Raw genomic sequence first — 20,410 nt, forward strand, 5'->3', positions numbered from 1 at the left:
ATCATACAGGTGTGCTTTGAGGCCAAGTATTCCATCTGCATGAGCGACTGCCATAAGTATAGGATCTCCCCCATATGTGTATGATCCCCCAAAGAAGCGTTCGCCAAGAGCCGTCCAGAAAGTCTGCCGCTGTGCGGTGTCTACGCACCACGCAGTAGACAGAAGCATCTGACCAGACTGTTAGGGGGTGTTGGGACCAGTGGATTGGGGGCTCACCTGACATCCTCCTCCGACCCCTTTCAGTGATGAGTTGTTTCCGTCCGCAGGATTCCCTTTCACTGGATGTTTTCCTCGATCGCGCCATTCTCAGTATACTCTCCCCACCGTTACATGAGAAACCCCCTGCGGTTGGCGGTGAGCCCCCCGGCTAGTCTAGCACCGGTGACCGGCCTCGTTGGAAGTCGCTCCGATCGCTGGATCTTCCATCTAATATGGATTCACACTGAAACTGATCCGCGGAAAACTTGTCACGTGACTTTATGCCGCACTCGGGGCTCACGGGGGGAATTACCATATAGGGCAGCGCCAGTTGTAAGAGGGCCGGGGGTCTAATAAAGGGGCATTCAGTGTATGTAAGAGGCAATCTAGTTTCCATAATATGGTGAATAATCCGCATGCTATCCTAAGGTTGTCCAGCAGGGGGACCGTTAGCCACGCATCATAAGGTGCGCAGCGGATATAAATACGCCTGTCAGTTACCGCCGCTGTTACGTCTTCCGTTCACATTCCCTCCATTGTCAGGTTTTTTCTCCCCTTCGTTTCCGGCGTTAACCATTTATGGATCAGTGATTCGGCGCTGGCGTATCGCGTCATCCGGTCTCTCTATCCTCCCATCTTGGAGCAGTGATGTATATTGGGGCGTGGGGGTCCCACAGCCAGGATGGACCCTCATGATAATGTAGTCTGGCGTTCCTTTTCCCCTCCGCCCCCTCTGAGGGCCACAATGCCGCCCAGCGAGGGAGCCCTGCACAACCTCTTACCACCCTAATGAAAAGCGAATGAAGTGTGGCGGAGCCCCTCTCTCCAAGGGCCCCACAGCGGCCGCCGGTCTGCCGCTGCCGCCATACGAACGCCCTTGTACTGAATACCATCCGGCTACAATAGACCCACAAATCACATTGGTTGGGATATGTGAGACGACGCCCCCTACAGGGCTGAATCTAGCATCACCCTGAAACCTCTCAGCCAATCACAAGCCTCATGAGTCTGGAGGGAATCCCTGGATGTTCCCGTCCCGCCGGCGCCGTTGTCACATCACCTTCTATTTACTGTTTAGTAGCTGAAAATGGCCCACTAACCCTACAAGGTCGCTGCGCCGCCCGACCGTCACGGATCTGGGACACTGCCCCGCAGTGGCGGGCGGAGGAGGCATGCCCCAGCTTGTGACCCACTTGTAGTCCCGGTCTGATGTCAGTGGTGCCACTGCCGTAATCCCACAGATGCAGCAGGAGGGCAGCGGTCGCACTGATCCCAGACCGCGACTACTAATGAGTTAAAGACTGGAGGAACACTGTGGGGGTCATTATTACTACTGGGCCCATTAATTGGTCACTGAAGGGCACTATTATGGCATACAGAGGGCATGGCTTTAAGTAAAAGGGTGTGGACTGCCATATACGCTTGCCCTGGCATGCTAAGTGCGCCCACACAGTTGTCCCTCTTCCGTCTTGCAATGTTGGGAGGTAAGCTGCAGCGCTGGGATGTTTGAGGGTCCGTCCTCATACTGCAACTGACGGATGAAACTCATGAGTTCCTGCAAACCCTGCGGGCAGAGTGCAGCGGCTGCCATGGGTCATATAATGTCCGCCACCCTCTGTCTTCATGGTCCCTGAGGGTCCTCATCAGAGGCTGCAGCAGCACAGTCCTGGCTGCAATGTTCCCCCCGCAGGACTCACACATGGCCACTAGGTGGCAGCGTTGTATGGGGATGGCGGGGGGCTTGGATCCGCTGACGTTTCTTCTGTGCGGCATTTATTACAAGTAATTATGGGTGTGAATTATGGGCAATTCTTCACCGGATGGGAAGAGCGCCAGCAATTACTGATGTCATGATCCGTAAGAAGCGTCTGCGCTTCCTGCGTTGTTTTAAGGGAATCTGTTTTATGAGCATTTGTGGAAGTGAAATCTGAGAGATAATAAAGGTCTCCGGTAAGAACAGAGAAGCGGCGCCGAGCAGAGAGAACAGATGCCACACGGACGTCCCGGACGCGAGAAGCGCTGGCTCCGGGCGGCAGTTACAGAGGTCATGCGATAGGAGGGGGCGAATTCTAGGACCCGGCCCTCTCCCAGAAAGGAGGAACCAATCTGCCCCAAAAAGGAAAGCAATCTCCCCTGTCCGCGGCAGGATCAGACAGGATCGCCTTCAGCACAAACTCCGCGCCTCCGGAAGTTATTCTGGTCCGAGGGGAATTCAGCGGAGAAACTGCAGCAAAACGTGCAGCAAAATGTGCAGCAAAACGTGCAGCAAAAACCCCAATAAACCTTCAGCATTTGTGTGACCTGAACTCAAAATCAGGCATCCAGGGAAAAGTGACATCAGCAGAGCGCAGCGACTAGTCAGGAGGCTGCAGAGACTACAGGGGGCAGAAGACCCCAACTGCTGGGGCCTTAGAGGATCTACTGGGGTGATGTCACAGCGCAGCTGCTGCTCTGAGCCAATCAGATGTCTCCCTCTGCTGCTTCCCTCTCCACAAACTGCAGCCTTCTCCCCCTCCTCCCCTCCAGTGCAGCACTCCTCCTCAGCTTCAGGCAGTGCTCACCTCCCGCCTCTTCAGAGAAGTACAGACATATTTTACTGGCTCCGAAGACCACACATGTCAAACTTAAGGCCGGCAACAAAGACGCTGAGGGGAGGAGTCAGCTGCCACAGACTCAGGAGCAGCTACCATCGCCAGACTGGGACCGTAGGCTGGGGGAGTGGATTGTCTGTAGAGATGCAACTCCACCAGAGGCCAATAGGAGGGTCACTATTACTACTGGGGCCACTATGGGGTTCACTATTACTACTGGGACCACTATGGGGGCTGCTATTACTACTGGGACCACTATGGGGGCCACTAATAATACTGGGACCACTATGGGGGCTGCTATTACTACTGGGACCACTGTGGGGGCCACTAATAATACTGGGACCACTATGGGGCTGCTATTACTACTGGGACCACTGTGGGGGCCACTAATAATACTGGGACCACTATGGGGGTTGCTATTACTACTGGGACCACTGTGGGGGCCACTATTACTACTGGGGCCACTATGGGGTTCACTATTACTACTGGCACCACTATGGGGGCTGCTATTACTACTGGGACCACTATGGGGGCCACTAATAATACTGGGACCACTATGGGGCTGCTATTACTACTGGGACCACTGTGGGGTCCACTAATAATACTGGGACCACTATGGGGGCTGCTATTAATACTGGGACCACTATGGGGGCCACTAATAATACTGGGACCACTATGGGGGCTGCTATTACTACTGGGACCACTGTGGGGGTCACTATTACTACTGGGGCCACTATGGGGGTCACTATTACTACTGGGGCAACTATGGGGGTCACTATTACTACTGGGGCCACTATGGGGGTCACTATTACTACTGAGGTCACTGTGGGGGCCACTAATAATACTGGGACCACTGTGGGGGCTACTAATAATACTGGGACCACTGTGGCGGCTGCTATTACTACTGGGACCACTATAGGGGCCACTATTACTACTGGGACCACTATGGGGGCCACTAATAATACTGGGACCACTGTGGCGGCTGCTCTTACTACTTGGACCACTATTGGTGCCACTATTACTACTGGGACCACTATGGGGGCCACTGATAATACTGGGACCACTGTGGGGGCCACGAATAATACTGGGACCACTATGGGGGCCGCTATTACTACTGGGACCACTATGGGGGCCGCTATTACTACTGGGACCACTATGGGGGCCGCTATTACTACTGGGACCACTATGGGGGCCGCTATTACTACTGGGACAACTATGGGGGCCGCTATTATTACTGGGGCCACTGTGGGGGCCGCTATTACTACTGGGGCCACTGTGGGGGTCACTATTACTACTGGGACAACTATGGGGGCCGCTATTATTACTGGGGCCACTGTGGGGGCCGCTATTACTACTGGGGCCACTGTGGGGGGCACTATTACTACTGGGGTCACTGTGGGGGTCACTATTACTACTGAGGTCACTGTGCGAGTCACTATTACTACTGAGGTCACTGTGGGGGTTACTATTACTACTGAGGTCACTGTGGGGGGTCACTGTTACTACTGAGGTCACTGTTACTACTGAAGCCACTATGGGGGTCACTATTACTACTGAAGCCACTATGGGGGTTCACTATTACTACTGGGGTCACTGTGGGGGGTCACTGTTACTACTGAGGTCACTGTGGGACTCACTATTACTACTGAGGTCACTGTGGGGGTTACTATTACTACTGAGGTCATTGTGGGGGGTCACTGTTACTACTGAGGTCACTGTGGGAGTCACTATTACTACTGAGGTCACTGTGGGGGTTACTATTACTACTGAGGTAACTGTGGGGGGTCACTGTTACTACTGAGGTCACTGTTACTACTGAAGCCACTATGGGGGTCACTATTACTACTGAAGCCACTATGGGGGTTCACTATTACTACTGGGGCCACTATGGGGGTCACTATTACTACTGAGGTCACTGTGGGGGTCACTATTACTACTTAGGTCACTGTGGGGGTTACTATTACTACTGAGGTCACTGTGGGGGGTCACTGTTACTACTGAGGTCACTGTGGGGGTCACTGTTACTACTGAGGCCTCTGTGGGGGGTCACTATTACTACTGAGGTCACTGTGGGGGGTCACTATTACTACTGAGGTCACTGTGGGGGGTCACTATTACTACTGAGGTCACTGTGGGGGTTACTATTACTACTGAGGTCACTGTGGGGGTTACTATTACTACAGAGGTCACTGTGGGGACCACCATTACTACTGAGGTCACTGTGGGGGTCACTATTACTACTGAGGTCACTGTGGGGGTTACTATTACTACTGAGGTCACTGTGGGGGTTACTATTACTACTGAGGTCACTGTGGGGACCACCATTACTACTGAGGTCACTGTGGGGGTCACTATTACTACTGAGGTCACTGTGGGAGTCACTATTACTACTGAGGTCACTGTGGGGGAACACTATTACTACTGAGGTCACTGTGGGGGCCGCTATTACTATTGGGACCACTATGGGGGCCGCTATTACTACTGGGACCACTATGGGGGCCGCTATTACTACTGGGACCACTATGGGGGCCGCTATTACAACTGGGACCACTATGGGGGCCGCTATTACTACTGGGACCACTATGGGGGCCGCTATTACTACTGGGACCACTATGGGGGCCGCTATTACTACTGAGGCCACTGTGGGGGCCGCTATTACTACTGAGGTCACTGTGGGGGTCGCTATTACTACTGAGGTCACTGTGGGAGTCACTATTACTACTGAGGTCACTGTGGGGGGACACTATTACTACTGAGGTCACTGTGGGAGTCACTATTACTACTGAGGTCACTGTGGGGGACACTATTACTACTGAGGTCACTGTGGGGGTTACTATTACTACTGAGGTCACTGTGGGGGTTACTATTACTACTGAGGTCACTGTGGGGGTCACTGTTACTACTGAGGTCACTGTGGGGGTCACTGTTACTACTGAGGTCACTGTGGGGGTCACTATTACTACTGAAGCCACTATGGGGGTCACTATTACTACTGAGGTCACTGTGGGGGTCACTGTTACTACTGAAGCCACTATGGGGGTCACTATTACTACTGAGGGCTACTGTGGGGGTTAATATTCCTACTGAAGCCACTATAGGGGTCATTATTACTACTGGTGCTACAGTGGGTGTTACTATTACTACTGAGGGCTACTGTGGGGGTTAATATTGGCACTGTAATCAAAACCAATATATTTGCCAGAAGCAGCACCCCTTAAAAGTAACTTTTATTAACCACAAATAAAAGTTCACCTAAAAAAGATAGAATGAAGAGACCTGCGGCCGCAGCAGAATGCTTCTACAGACCCCGGACATATAACCCACCGCCTCACTGATACACAGGGTGTATATACACGTCACCAGGAACGGTGGCGCTAGCGCTCACCCCTTACCGGCCCGCCACACTGAGTCATAGAAACCAGTATAACCATGTGAGCTAGTGGTCATATAACACTAGTCACTGACTGCTATCAGAGGTACTAACATACTGCAAGCACCGCAATCAGTTCCAGCAGACCACCAGTGTCCTCAGAGGTACGTGGAGTTCTAGCTGCAGCGCCCGGTGGGAACAGACATATATATCAGTAAGAGGCGGGATCATCCACACTTAGCCAATAGTGGCTCTGGGTGTAACGCACAGACCAATAGGAGAACCTTTGTGTGGCAGCCAATAGAAGAGCACGTAACATTCAGCCAACGGGCTTCCAGTGCTCATCAGCCGGAGCGGACAGGATAACAATCTCCGCAAGGCCTGCATGTCGGCAGTACCAGCTCCAATACTTACCGGCTCGCTATCGTAATACATGATCATGTGACAACTATTCAGAAATATGCTAATTAGATCTATCTATCCCCGCCCCTCTAATTAAAGAGAAAGCGCCTCTTAGTGTATTAATACTCAGTACTATCAGATGTCAAAAACAGACATTTAAGTAAAAGCCCCTCGCTGCGTCCCTAAGGGGGGCTCTGCTCTTCAGACAAGAGATCATCTGGCCTCTTTCAGCAGGACGGCGGCTAGATTGCCCTTCTTTGGGCCCAAGTGGACCGGACATACCCCGCGGGACCTCGAGCCGCCGACTATACCGCCATGTGCGTGGTTCATCTGCCTGGATACTGGTCCCTGTTCTCATACCGCTCCGATGCTTGGAGCTCCGGCGTCTGAACCCCTCAATAGTCTCATCCACATCTCCCTTCAGGCAGATCGCCGAGTACACTGCAGCTCTACTACTGCGGTTTATGGTAGCTTTATTGGCGTGTTATCAATGGGATTTCTAGAAGATGTTGTATTGTTCCATCATCACGGAGCAGAAGGAACAATTCCCACCCGGTCGGCAGCCTCGTGTCTTACCGCATCCGGATTACCAGACTGCTGGAACCCTGGAAAATAACTGTACAAGCATAACCTTTAAATCGCCACTATGTAGCCACTATTATTACTGGGGTCACTATGGAGACCACTATTATAACTGGGGTCACTATGTAGCCACTACTATTACTGGGGTCACTATGGAGACCACTATTATTACTGGGGTCACTATGGAGACCACTATTATTACTGGGGTCACTATGGAGACCACTATTATTACTGGGGTCACTATGGAGACCACTATTATTACTGGGGTCACTAGGGAGACCACTATTATTACTGGGGTCACTATGGAGACCACTATTATTACTGGGGTCACTATGGAGACCACTATTATAACTGGGGTCACTATGTAGCCACTATTATTACTGGGGTCACTATGGAGACCACTATTATTACTGGGGTCACTATGGAGACCACTATTATTACTGGGGTCACTATGGAGACCACTATTACAACTGGAGCCACTATGGGGGACCTATTACTACTGCGGCCACTGCTATTACTGGGGTCACTATGGAGACCACTATTATTACTGGGTCACTATGGAGACCACTATTAAAACTGGGGTCACTATGGAGACCACTATTATTACTGGGGTCACTATGGAGACCACTATTATAACTGGGGTCACTATGTAGCCACTATTATTACTGGGGTCACTATGGAGACCACTATTATAACTGGGGTCACTATGGAGACCACTATTATTACTGGGGTCACTATGGAGACCACTATTATAACTGGGGTCACTATGGAGACCACTATTACAACTGGAGCCACTATGGGGGACCTATTACTACTGCGCCCACTGCTATTACTGGGGTAACTATGGGGGTTGCTATTAATACTAGGGCCACAATATAGTGGACATTATTACTACTGCAACCGCTATGGGGGATCACTATTATTACTGCTGTAACTATGGGGGTCACTATTACTACTGAGGCCACCATGTGGGCCACTATTAATATACAGTCTTACAACTGGCCCTTTAAAGGTAACCATAAGGCTGATGTGGCCCTCGGTGAAAAGGAGGCTGACTCCTTTGACATAGATTATATTTGGCAGATCTGCTATCTGTAGTGTTACTATCACTTTAAGATAAGCCCAAGCTGTGATTGTGGGGGATTCCACAAGTGCTAGCCCCTCCCACTCTGGCAGCGCACTGTCCCTTTAAGAGCTGATTGCGACCGGTGATACTTTCTTACTATGAATTGTTTAACTCTTCCTGACCAGCGATTCATCTACATTACAGCAATGCTCCAGTGAGAAGAAAACGGACGTCATGTGAGGGGTTAACGTCAGCAGGAATGACAGCGAGAGCGCCACCTACACGAGTAATTAATATTGTACCTGGAAGCGACTGACGAACGAGACATCCGCTCGCTGGCTTTTTAATATCCTTCAAGCACAATGGTGGTGATGAAGCGGCGGTGGCTGCGCGCCGCTCTCCGCGCCGTTAATATCGCCCCCTGGGGGCTTATTTACCTCAGAATTATCAGTGGGGGGAATTAGTCTTCTACACAAAGCGAGTAACAACTACAGCCGCAGACCGAACATAACCAGAACTGTATATGGGACATGTAAAAACATCCGTGTATCTAATCCTATCCTGTGTGATACTGTCTGCTGAGTCGTGTATCTAATCCTATCCTGTGTGATACTGTCTGCTGAGCCGTGTATCTAATCCTATCCTGTGTAATACTGTCTGCTGAGCCGTGTATCTAATCCTATCCTGTGTGATACTGTCTGCTGAGCTGTGTATCTAACCCTATCCTGTGTGATACTGTCTGCTGAGCCGTGTATCTAATCCTATCCTGTGTGACACTGCTGAGCCGTGTATCTAATCCTATCCTGTGTGATACTGTCTGCTGAGCCGTGTATCTAATCCTGTCCTGTGTGATACTGCCCGCTGAGCCATGTATCTAATCCTATCCTGTGTGATACTGCCTGCTGAGCCGTGTATCTAATCCTATCCTGTGTGACACTGCTGAGTCGTGTATCTAATCCTATCCTGTGTAATAATGTCTGCTGAGCTGTGTATCTAATCCTATCCTGTGTGATACTGTCTGCTGAGCCATGTATCTAATCCTATCCTGTGTGATACTGCCTGCTAGGCAGTGTATCTAATCCTATCCTGTGTGATACTGCCTGCTGAGCTGTGTATCTAATCCTATCCTGTGTGATACTGTCTGCTGAGCCGTGTATCTAATCCTATCCTGTGTGATACTGCCTGCTGAGCCGTGTATCTAATCCTATCCTGTGTGATATTGTCTGCTGAGCCGTGTATCTAATCCTATCCTGTGTGATACTGTCTGCGTAGCCGTGTATCTAATCCTATCCTGTGTGATACTGTTTACTGAGCTGTGTATCTAATCCTATCCTGTGTGATACTGTCTGCTGAGCCGTGTATCTAATCCTATCCTGTGTGATACTGTCTGCTGAGCCGTGTATCTAATCCTATCCTATGTGATACTGCCTGCTGAGCCGTGTATCTAACCCTATCCTGTGTGATAGTCTGCTGAGCCATGTATCTAATCCTATCCTGTGTGATACCGTCTGCTGAGCCATGTATCTAATCCTATCCTGTGTGATACAGTCTGCTGAGCCATGTATCTAATCCTATCCTGTGTGATACTGTCTGCTGAGCTGTGTATCTAATCCTATCCTGTGTGATACTGCCTGCTGAGCCATGTATCTAATCCTATCCTGTGTGATACTGTCTGCTGAGCCATGTATCTAATCCTATCCTGTGTGATACAGTCTGCTGAGCCATGTATCTAATCCTATCCTGTGTGATACTTTCTGAGTAGCCGTGTATCTAATTCTATCCTATGTGATACTGCCTGCTGAGCCGTGTATCTAATTCCATCCTATGTGATACGGTTTGCTGAGCAGTGTATCTAATCCTATCCAGTGTGATACTGTCTGCTGAGCCATGTATCTAATCCTATCCTGTGTGATACTGTCTGCTGAGCCGTGTATCTAATCCTATCCTGTGTGATACTGTCTGCTGAGCCGTGTATCTAATCCTATTTAGTGTGATGCTGTCTGCTGAGCCGTGTATCTAATCCTATCCTTTGTGATACTGTCTGCTGAGCTGTGTATCTAATCCTATCCTGTGTGATACAGTCTGCTGAGCCATGTATCTAATCCTATCCTGTGTGATACTGTCTGCTGAGCCGTGTATCTAATCCTATCCTGTGTGATACAGTCTGCTGAGCCATGTATCTAATCCTATCCTGTGTGATACTGTCTGCTGAGCCGTGTATCTAATCCTATCCTGTGTGATACTGCCTGCTGAGCCGTGTATCTAATCCTATCCTGTGTGATACTGTCTGCTGAGCCGTGTATCTAATCCTATTTAGTGTGATACTGTCTGCTGAGCCGTGTATCTAATCCTATCCTGTGTGATACAGTCTGCTGAGCCATGTATCTAATCCTATCCTGTGTGATACTGTCTGCACAGCCGTGTATCTAATCCTATCCTGTGTGATACTGTCTGCACAGCCGTGTATCTAATCCTATCCTGTGTGATACTGTCTGCACAGCCGTGTATCTAATCCTATCCTGTGTGATACTGTCTGCTGAGCCGTGTATCTAATCCTATCCTGTGTGATACTGTCTGCTGAGCCGTGTATCTAATCCTATCCTGTGTGATACTGCCTGCACAGCAGTGTATCTAATCCTATCCTGTGTGATACTGTCTGCACAGCAGTGTATCTAATCCTATCCTGTGTGATACTGTCTGCACAGCCGTGTATCTAATCCTATCCTGTGTGATACTGTCTGCTGAGCCGTGTATCTAATCCCATCCTGTGTGATACTGTCTGCTGAGCCGTGTATCTAATCCTATTTAGTGTGATGCTGTCTGCACAGCCGTGTATCTAATCCCATCCTGTGTGATGCTGTCTGCACAGCCGTGTATCTAATCCTATTTAGTGTGATACTGCCTGCTGAGCCGTGTATCTAATCCTATCCTGTGTGATACAGTCTGGTGGCTGCTGTATCTAAGCACATGATAATCTCCTCCGGTGTGGCGGCTCTGGCATGTTGCTATTACAGATTTCAGTGGGTTTTCTGGGTTTCTCAGATTTTCTGTATGACTAATAACCTCTCCTGAATAGCAGCGCCCCTCGCAGGCAGATGGCACGGGCGCAGGTTACGAGCCACAGACGTCTATTAGTGCAGGTCAGGAAGGCTCTGGGTACCAAACCTGTAAATGGGAAAACTTATAGAAAGACACAACCCGGAGATAACTTGTATCCGCGGCTGGGACTACAGGACTAACGGCAAGCTGAAATCACTATCACTATATACAGGGAGACCTATAAGGTATACCAGCTGTACATATATAATTATATACAGGAGATCCCCAGGTTATACCAGCATGCTCTATATCACTATATATAGGTGATGTATAACTTATACCAGCTGTACATATATAATTATATACAGGAGATACCCAGGTTATACCAGCATGCTCTATATCACTATATAGAGGAGATGTATAACTTATACCAGCTGCACATATATAATTATGTACAGGAGATACCCAGGTTATACCAGCATGCCTCATATCACTATATACAGGAGATGTATAACTTATACCAGCTGTACATATATAATTATATACAGGAGATACCCAGGTTATACCAGCATGCTCCATATCACTATATACAGGGAGATGTATAACTTATACCAGCTGTACATATATAATTATATACAGGAGATCCCCAGGTTATACCAGCATGCTCCATATCACTATATACAGGAGATGTATAACTTATACCAGCTGTACATATATAATTATATACAGGAGATACCCAGGTTACACCAGCATGTTCCATATCACTATATACAGGAGAACCCCAGGTTATACCAGCATGCTCCATATCACTATATACAGGATGTATAACTTATACCAGCTGTACATATATAATTATATACAGGAGACACCCAGGTTATACCAGCATGCTCCATATCACTGTATACAGGATGTATAACTTATAGCAGCTGTACATATATAATTATATACAGGAGACACCCAGGTTATACCAGCATGCTCCATATCACTGTATACAGGATGTATAACTTATAGCAGCTGTACATATATAATTATATACAGGAGATCCCCAGGTTATACCAGCATGCTCCATATCACTATATACAGGAGAACCCCAGGTTATACCAGCATGCTCCATATCACTATATACAGGATATACCCAGGTTATACCAGCATGCTCCATATCACTATATACAGGATATACCCAGGTTATACCAGCATGCTCCATATCACTATATACAGGAGATGTATAACTTATACCAGCTGTACATATATAATTATATACAGGAGATCCCCAGGTTATACCAGCATGCTCCATATCACTATATACAGGAGATGTATAACTTATACCAGCTGTACATATCTATATATATAAAGCTGAAAGCCCTCACTGACTGACTGACTGACTCGCAAAAAGTTCTCCAACTTCCCAATGTCGTAGAAACATGAAATTTGGCGCAAGCATAGATTATCTCCAAAATAGGAAAAGTAATTGGGTCCCAACTCGATTATTCAATTCTAGCGCAAAAGAATTGGCGTCCAAATTTTATGTATGTAATCTAATTCTCTCACTTCCCGATGTCATTTTATATAAAGGAAACGTTGCATGGTTACCTCCACGTGGGGTTTCCTGGGTAACGCAGAGAACTATGCAAAATGGTGAACATATGTTTTTCCTCGGTATCTCTAAAGTAACCACGACTTCATAAGATTTTCCGTGTGAACACCAGATAAACACCAGGACCAAATTAACTCGGGCGAAGCCGGGTATATCAGCTAGTAATTATATACGGGAGATACCCAGGTTATACCAGCATGCTCCATATCACTATATACAGGAGATGTATAACTTATACCAGCTGTACATATATAATTATATACAGGAGATACCCAGGTTATACCAGCATGCTCCATATCACTATATACATGATGTATAACTTATACCAGCTGTACATATATAATTATATACAGGAGATCCCCAGGTTATACCAGCATGCTACATATCACTATATACAAGAGATGTATAACTTATACCAGCTGTACATATATAATTATATACAGGAGATACCCAGGTTATACCAACATGCTCCATATCACTATATACAGGATGTATAACTTATACCAGCTGTACATATATAACTATATACAGGAGATCCCCAAGTTATACCAGCATGCTCCATATCACTATATACAGGAGATGTATAACTTATACCAGCTGTACATATATAATTATATACAGGAGATACCCAGGTTATACCAGCATGCTCCATATCACTATATACAGGAGATGTATAACTTATTCCAGCTGTACATATATAATTATATACAGGAGATACCCAGGTTATACCAGCATGCTCCATATCACTATATACAGGAGATGTATAACTGATACCAGCTGTACATATATAATTATATACAGGAGATCCCCAGGTTATACCAGCATGCTCCATATCGCTATATACAGGATGTATAACTTATACCAGCTGTACATATATAACTATATACAGGTGATCCCAGGTTATACCAGCATGCTCCATATCACTATATACAGGAGATCCCCAGGTTATACCAGCATGCTCCATATCACTATATACAGGAGATGTATAACTTATACCAGCTGTACATATATAATTATATACAGGAGATACCCAGGTTATACCAGCATGCTCCATATCACTATATACAGGATGTATAACCTATACCAGCTGTACATGTATAATTATATACAGGAGATACATGAGATACAATGATTGTGGTCCAGCATCAGCAGCGGGGCTCCACGTCTCCTGCCCTGAAGGGGGTCAGTGTCTCTCGCTGTGGGAGGATCATCATCCACATTTTCTATCTTAAAGGAGATGTCCCGAGGCAGCAAGTGGGTCTATACACTTCTGTATGGCCATAATAATGCACTTTGTAATGTACATTGTGCATTAATTATGAGCCATACAGAAGTTATAAAAAGTTTTATACTTACCTGCTCCGTTGCTAGCGTCCTCGTCTCCATGGAGCCGACTAATTTTTGGCCTCCGATGGCCAAATTAGCCGCGCTTGCGCAGTCCGGGTCTCCTGCAGTCTTCTATGGGGCTCCGTGTAGCTCCGTGTAGCTCCGCCCCGTCACGTGCCGATTCCAGCCAATCAGGAGGCTGGAATCGGCAGTGGACCGCACAGAAGAGCTGCGGTCCACGGAGGAAGAGGCCATCTTCAGCGGTGAGTAGAGAAGTCACCGGAGCGCGGGGATTAAGGTAAGCGCTCCGGTGAGCTTTCTTTACCTCCCTGCATCGGGGTTGTCTCGCGCCGAACGGGGGGGGGGTTGAAAAAAAAAAAAACCCGTTTCGGCGCGGGACAACCCCTTTAATGGCTCATGTTTTCGCACAGGGGGCGTTACCCCAGAGACTCTATTTGTATGTAATTTGCAGTTTTACACTTCTCAGCATTGTATTATGTTGTTTCCTGATTCTCATCGCCGGTTGAGTCTTATTCCATTGTTACATCCTGTCACTGGTGGAGGTGATGCTTACAGATGAGTTGTGTGGGAGGAATGATGGGAGTGATACATTGTGTGAGATGGGGGATTAGATTGTGAGCTCCTGGGGTCAGGGATGATGGGATTGATACATTGTGTGATGGGGGATTAGATTGTGAGCTCCTGGGGTCAGGGATGATGGGAGTGATACATTGTGTGATGGGGGGATTAGATTGTGAGCTCCTGGGGTCAGGGATGATGGGAGTGATACATTGTGTGAGATGGGGGATTAGATTGTGAGCTCCTGGGGTCAGGGATGATGGAAGTGATACATTGTGTGTGATGGGGGATTAGATTGTGAGCTCCTGGGGTCAGGGATGATGGGAGTGATACATTGTGTGACGGGGGGATTAGATTGTGAGCTCCTGGGGTCAGGGATGATGGGAGTGATACATTGTGTGTGATGGGGGATTAGATTGTGAGCTCCTGGGGTCAGGGATGATGGGAGTGATACATTGTGTGTGATGGTGGGATTAGATTGTGAGCTCCTGGGGTCAGGGATGATGGGAGTAATACATTGTGTGTGATGGGGGGATTAGATTGTGAGCTCCTGGGGTCAGGGATGATGGGAGTGATACATTGTGTGTGATGGGGTGGATTAGATTGTGAGCTCCTGGGGTCAGGGATGATGGGAGTGATACATTGTGTGATGGGGGGATTAGATTGTGAGCTCCTGGGGTCAGGGATGATGGGAGTGATACATTGTGTGATGGGGGGATTAGATTGTGAGCTCCTAGGGTCAGGGATGATGGGAGTGATACATTGTGTGTGATGGGGGGGGGGGGGGAGACTGTGAGCTCCTGGGGTCAGGGATGATGGGAGTGATACATTGTGTGTGATGGGGGATTAGATTGTGAGCTCCTGGGGTCAGGGATGATGGGAGTGATACATTGTGTGATGGGGGGATTAGATTGTCAGCTCCTGGGGTCAGGGATGATGGGAGTGATACATTGTGTGTTATGGGGGAATTAGATTGTGAGCTCCTGGGGTCAGGGATGATGGGAGTGATACATTGTGTGATGGGATATTAGATTGTGAGCTCCTGGGGTCAGGGATGATGGGAGTGATACATTGTGTGTGATGGGGGGATTAGATTGTGAGCTCCTGGGGTCAGGGATGATAGGAGGGATACATTGTGTGTGATGGGATATTAGATTGTGAGCTCCTGGGGTCAGGGATGATGGGAGTGATACATTGTGTGTGATGGGGGGATTAGATTGTGAGCTCCTGGCGTCAGGGATGATGGGAGTGATACATTGTGTGATGGGGGATTAGATTGTGAGCTCCTGGGGTCAGGGATGATGGGAGTGATACATTGTGTGTGACGGGATTAGATTGTGAGCTCCTGGGGTCAGAGATGATGGGAGTGATACATTGTGTGATGGGGGGATTAGATTGTGAGCTCCTGGGGTCAGCGATGATGGGAGTGATACAGTGTGTGATGGGGGATTAGATTGTGAGCTCCTGGGGTCAGGGATGATGGGAGTGATACATTGTGTGTTATGGGGGAATTAGATTGTGAGCTCCTGGGGTCAGGGATGATGGGAGTGATACATTGTGTGTTATGGGGGGATTAGATTGTGAGCTCCTGGGGTCAGGGATGATGGGAGTGATACATTGTGTGTGATGGGGGATTAGATTGTGAGCTCCTGGGGTCAGGGATGATGGGAGTGATACAGTGTGTGATGGGGGATTAGATTGTGAGCTCCTGGGGTCAGGGATGATCGGAGTGATACATTGTGTGTGATGGGGGGATTAGATTGTGAGCTCCTGGCGTCAGGGATGATGGGAGTGATACATTGTGTGTGATGGGGGGATTAGATTGTGAGCTCCTGGGGTCAGGGATGATGGGAGTGATACATTGTGTGTTATGGGGGGATTAGATTGTGAGCTCCTGGGGTCAGGGATGATGGGAGTGATACATTGTGTGTGATGGGGGATTAGATTGTGAGCTCCTGGGGTCAGGGATGATGGGAGTGATACAGTGTGTGATGGGGGATTAGATTGTGAGCTCCTGGGGTCAGGGATGATGGGAGTGATACATTGTGTGTGATGGGGGGATTAGATTGTGAGCTCCTGGCGTCAGGGATGATGGGAGTGATACATTGTGTGTGGGTATTAGTGTATCTTGACGCCACCAAATGTGGTGGGTGTAGCTCAGTGTTAGGAAGCTTGACAGTGATGTCACACGGCCAGTGTTTGATTGGCTCACCCCTCATTTGCTGGCCTTCACAGAATGTTCCCCGGCGGCTGCGGAGAGTAATCCCAGCTCCTGTCCTCACCCTCTCCGTCTCCCCTTGGCTCCTGCTGACTCCCTCGACGCAGACTGTGTCTCCCCTCAGCTGCTGGTGTGTCTCCTTACGTCGTTGCCCCTGGCGTTGTCAAATTCACTGCTGTTTGCTTGCCCTCGGCTCGTGCTGTCACCCCCGGCGCAGTGTCATCGGCTGCAGCTCTCTCCCCTCGCCTCCTGTAGTGTCCCCTTAGGTGAGACGGCCGGCAAATTTACGGCCAGCGTCCCTGTGATCCGTCCCTTGCACCGTTGCTGTGACGGGTGTTGGCCGGCGGCTGAGTCCTCAGTCCCGGCTGCCGCCTATGTGGTGCATCCCAGGCCTCGGCGGCTGCCTGCTCCGTCGCAGCCACCGCCTCTGTGCTCCTGCTGCCGTAGTCCTCAGGTCAGCAATTCTTGGATCAAACACGCCCCAGCCAATCCAAAGCTGATTCCGGTGGCGACATAATACACTAATACCTTGTGTGTGATGGGGGGATTAGATTGTGAGCTCCTGGGGTCAGGGATGATGGGAGTGATACATTGTGTGATGGGGGGATTAGATTGCAAGCTCCTAGGGTCAGGGATGATGGAAGTGATACATTGTGTGGGATGGGGGATTAGATTGTGAGCTCCCGGGGTCAGGGATGATGGGAGTGATACATTGTGTGTGATGGGGGGATTAGATTGTGAGCTCCTGAGGTCGGGGATGATGGGAGTGATACATTGTGTGTGATGGGGGGATTAGATTGTGAGCTCCTGGGGTCAGGGATGATGGGAGTGATACATTGTGTGTGATGGGGGGATTAGATTGTGAGCTCCTGGGGTCAGGGATGATGGGAGTGATACATTGTGTGTGATGGGGGATTAGATTGTGAGCTCCTGGGGTCAGGGATGATGGGAGTGATACATTGTATGTGATGGGGGGATTAGATTGTGAGCTCCTGGGTTCATGGATGATGAAGGTGATATTATCAGCCTTCATTCTCCAAACACAATGTATCATAAACAGTGAACTGGTCCGGGGGCCAGACAATACCACTGGCCCCTTCTTGTCTGCATAGCCTCAGTAACACAATTGACCAGAGGTGGACGGCCCTGGGGATCCCACTGACTGTCACACGTGATATGCATAGGAGGGTTCGAGCACTGGGAATACTTGGGGTACATTGAGGTTTAAACGGACCAACATTCACTCTCTGCACTTTTTATCTAATCTCCTTCCAGCTGCTGCAGCACCTCAGCTTTTGTAGGGTCATATAAAGAGTAATGATTATAAGATCGCCCCTAGTAGAGACTGAATGGGCAGCTTCTGGACCTCCTCTGTAAAGTCCCATATGGGTGGTTTCTATAATGCATGTCGGAAACATTATTCCGAGGATTCACTATGAGCAGCACACATACGCATCAGCCTACGTACAGGGTGATATAAGAGAGCAGCAGCAGTCCAAACTTCACATCCCCAAAAAATCAGAAGACCCCTACCTTCTCTAGCTGATAGATCCCCTCATCCACTGAGCACACGGATGCCAGGGTCCTCAAAGCAGACGGGTACAAACACTTGAAGCGATCTTGACGGCAGATTTTAAAGAGTGCAACAACCGAACCTTCCTGAGAATGGAACACAGAGCAAAAGACACGTTACTGGAAAGAAGAGAAGAAGATTATAACCAAGAGAGAAACAGCAAGAGGAGCAACAAAAAAAGGACAGATGTGTAACGTATGCGTGACATATAACGGGAGACCGAACGTGTCAAAAGCACAACACGCAATGCGGCTTCTAAAAAGTGCTTGTCGATTTCTAAGTTGCAAACGTACCCCTATGTACAAGAATAAAACTACTATAATACTGCCCCCTATGTACAAGAATATAACTACTATAATACTGCCCCCTATGTACAAGAATATAACTACTATAATACTGCCCCCTATGTACAAGAATATAACTACTACAATACTGCCCCCTATGTACAAGAATATAACTACTATAATACTGCCCCCTATGTACAAGAATATAACTACTATAATACTGCTCCCTATGTACAAGAATATAACTACTATAATACTGCCCCCTATGTACAAGAATATAACTACTATAATACTGCCTCCTGTGTACAAGAATATAACTACTATAATACTGCCCCCTATGTACAAGAATATAACTACTATAATACTGCCCCCTATGTACAAGAATATAACTACTATAATACTGCCCCCTATGTACAAGAATATAACTACTATAATACTGCCCCCTATGTACAAGAATATAACTACTATAATACTGCCCCCTATGTACAAGAATATAACTACTATAATACTGCTCCTATGTACAAGAATATAACTACTATAATACTGCCCCCTATGTACAAGAATATAACTACTATAATACTGCTCCTATGTACAAGAATATAAGTACTATAATACTGCTCCCTATGTACAAGAATATAACTACTATAATACTGCTCCCTATGTACAAGAATATAACTACTATAATACTGCCTCCTATGTACAAGAATATAACTACTATAATACTGCCCCCTATGTACAAGAATATAACTACTATAATACTGCTCCTATGTACAAGAATATAACTACTATAATACTGCCCCCTATGTACAAGAATATAACTACTATAATACTGCCCTCTATGTACAAGAATATAACTACTATAATACTGCCTCCTATGTACAAGAATATAACTACTATAATACTGCCCCCTATGTACAAGAATATAACTACTATAATACTGCCTCCTATGTACAAGAATATAACTACTATAATACTGCCCCTATGTACAAGAATATAACTACTATAATACTGCCCTCTATGTACAAGAATATAACTACTATAATACTGCCCCCTATGTACAAGAATATAACTACTATAATACTGCCCTCTATGTACAAGAATATAACTACTATAATACTGCCTCCTATGTACAAGAATATAACTACTATAATACTGCCCTCTATGTACAAGAATATAACTACTATAATACTGCCCCCTATGTACAAGAATATAACTACTATAATACTGCCTCCTATGTACAAGAATATAACTACTATAATACTGCCCCCTATGTACAAGAATATAACTACTATAATACTGCCCTCTATGTACAAGAATATAACTACTATAATACTGCCCCCTATGTACAAGAATATAACTACTATAATACTGCTCCTATGTACAAGAATATAACTACTATAATACTGCTCCTATGTACAAGAATATAACTACTATAATACTGCCCCCTATGTACAAGAATATAACTACTATAATACTGCTCCTATGTACAAGAATATAACTACTATAATACTGCCCTCTATGTACAAGAATATAACTACTATAATACTGCTCCTATGTACAAGAATATAACTACTATAATACTGCCTCC

General features: G+C 47.3%; 1 protein-coding gene across 4 annotated transcripts in view; it reads right to left on the reverse strand.

Annotated features, from left to right (window-relative positions):
- INSC (INSC spindle orientation adaptor protein) overlaps positions 1–20,410 on the reverse strand; it is a 203,979-nt gene that overhangs the window by 75,684 nt on the left and 107,885 nt on the right. For all 4 annotated transcript variants that reach the window (XM_066583699.1, XM_066583700.1, XM_066583702.1 and 1 more), the window contains exon 7: positions 18,499–18,624. In XM_066583699.1, coding sequence (XP_066439796.1) covers positions 18,499–18,624 — 126 coding nt within the window. The remainder of the gene's footprint in view (positions 1–18,498; positions 18,625–20,410) is intronic.

This window comes from Eleutherodactylus coqui, chromosome 11, assembly GCF_035609145.1.
Source record: "Eleutherodactylus coqui strain aEleCoq1 chromosome 11, aEleCoq1.hap1, whole genome shotgun sequence".
Classification (NCBI taxonomy): Eukaryota; Metazoa; Chordata; class Amphibia; order Anura; family Eleutherodactylidae; genus Eleutherodactylus; species Eleutherodactylus coqui.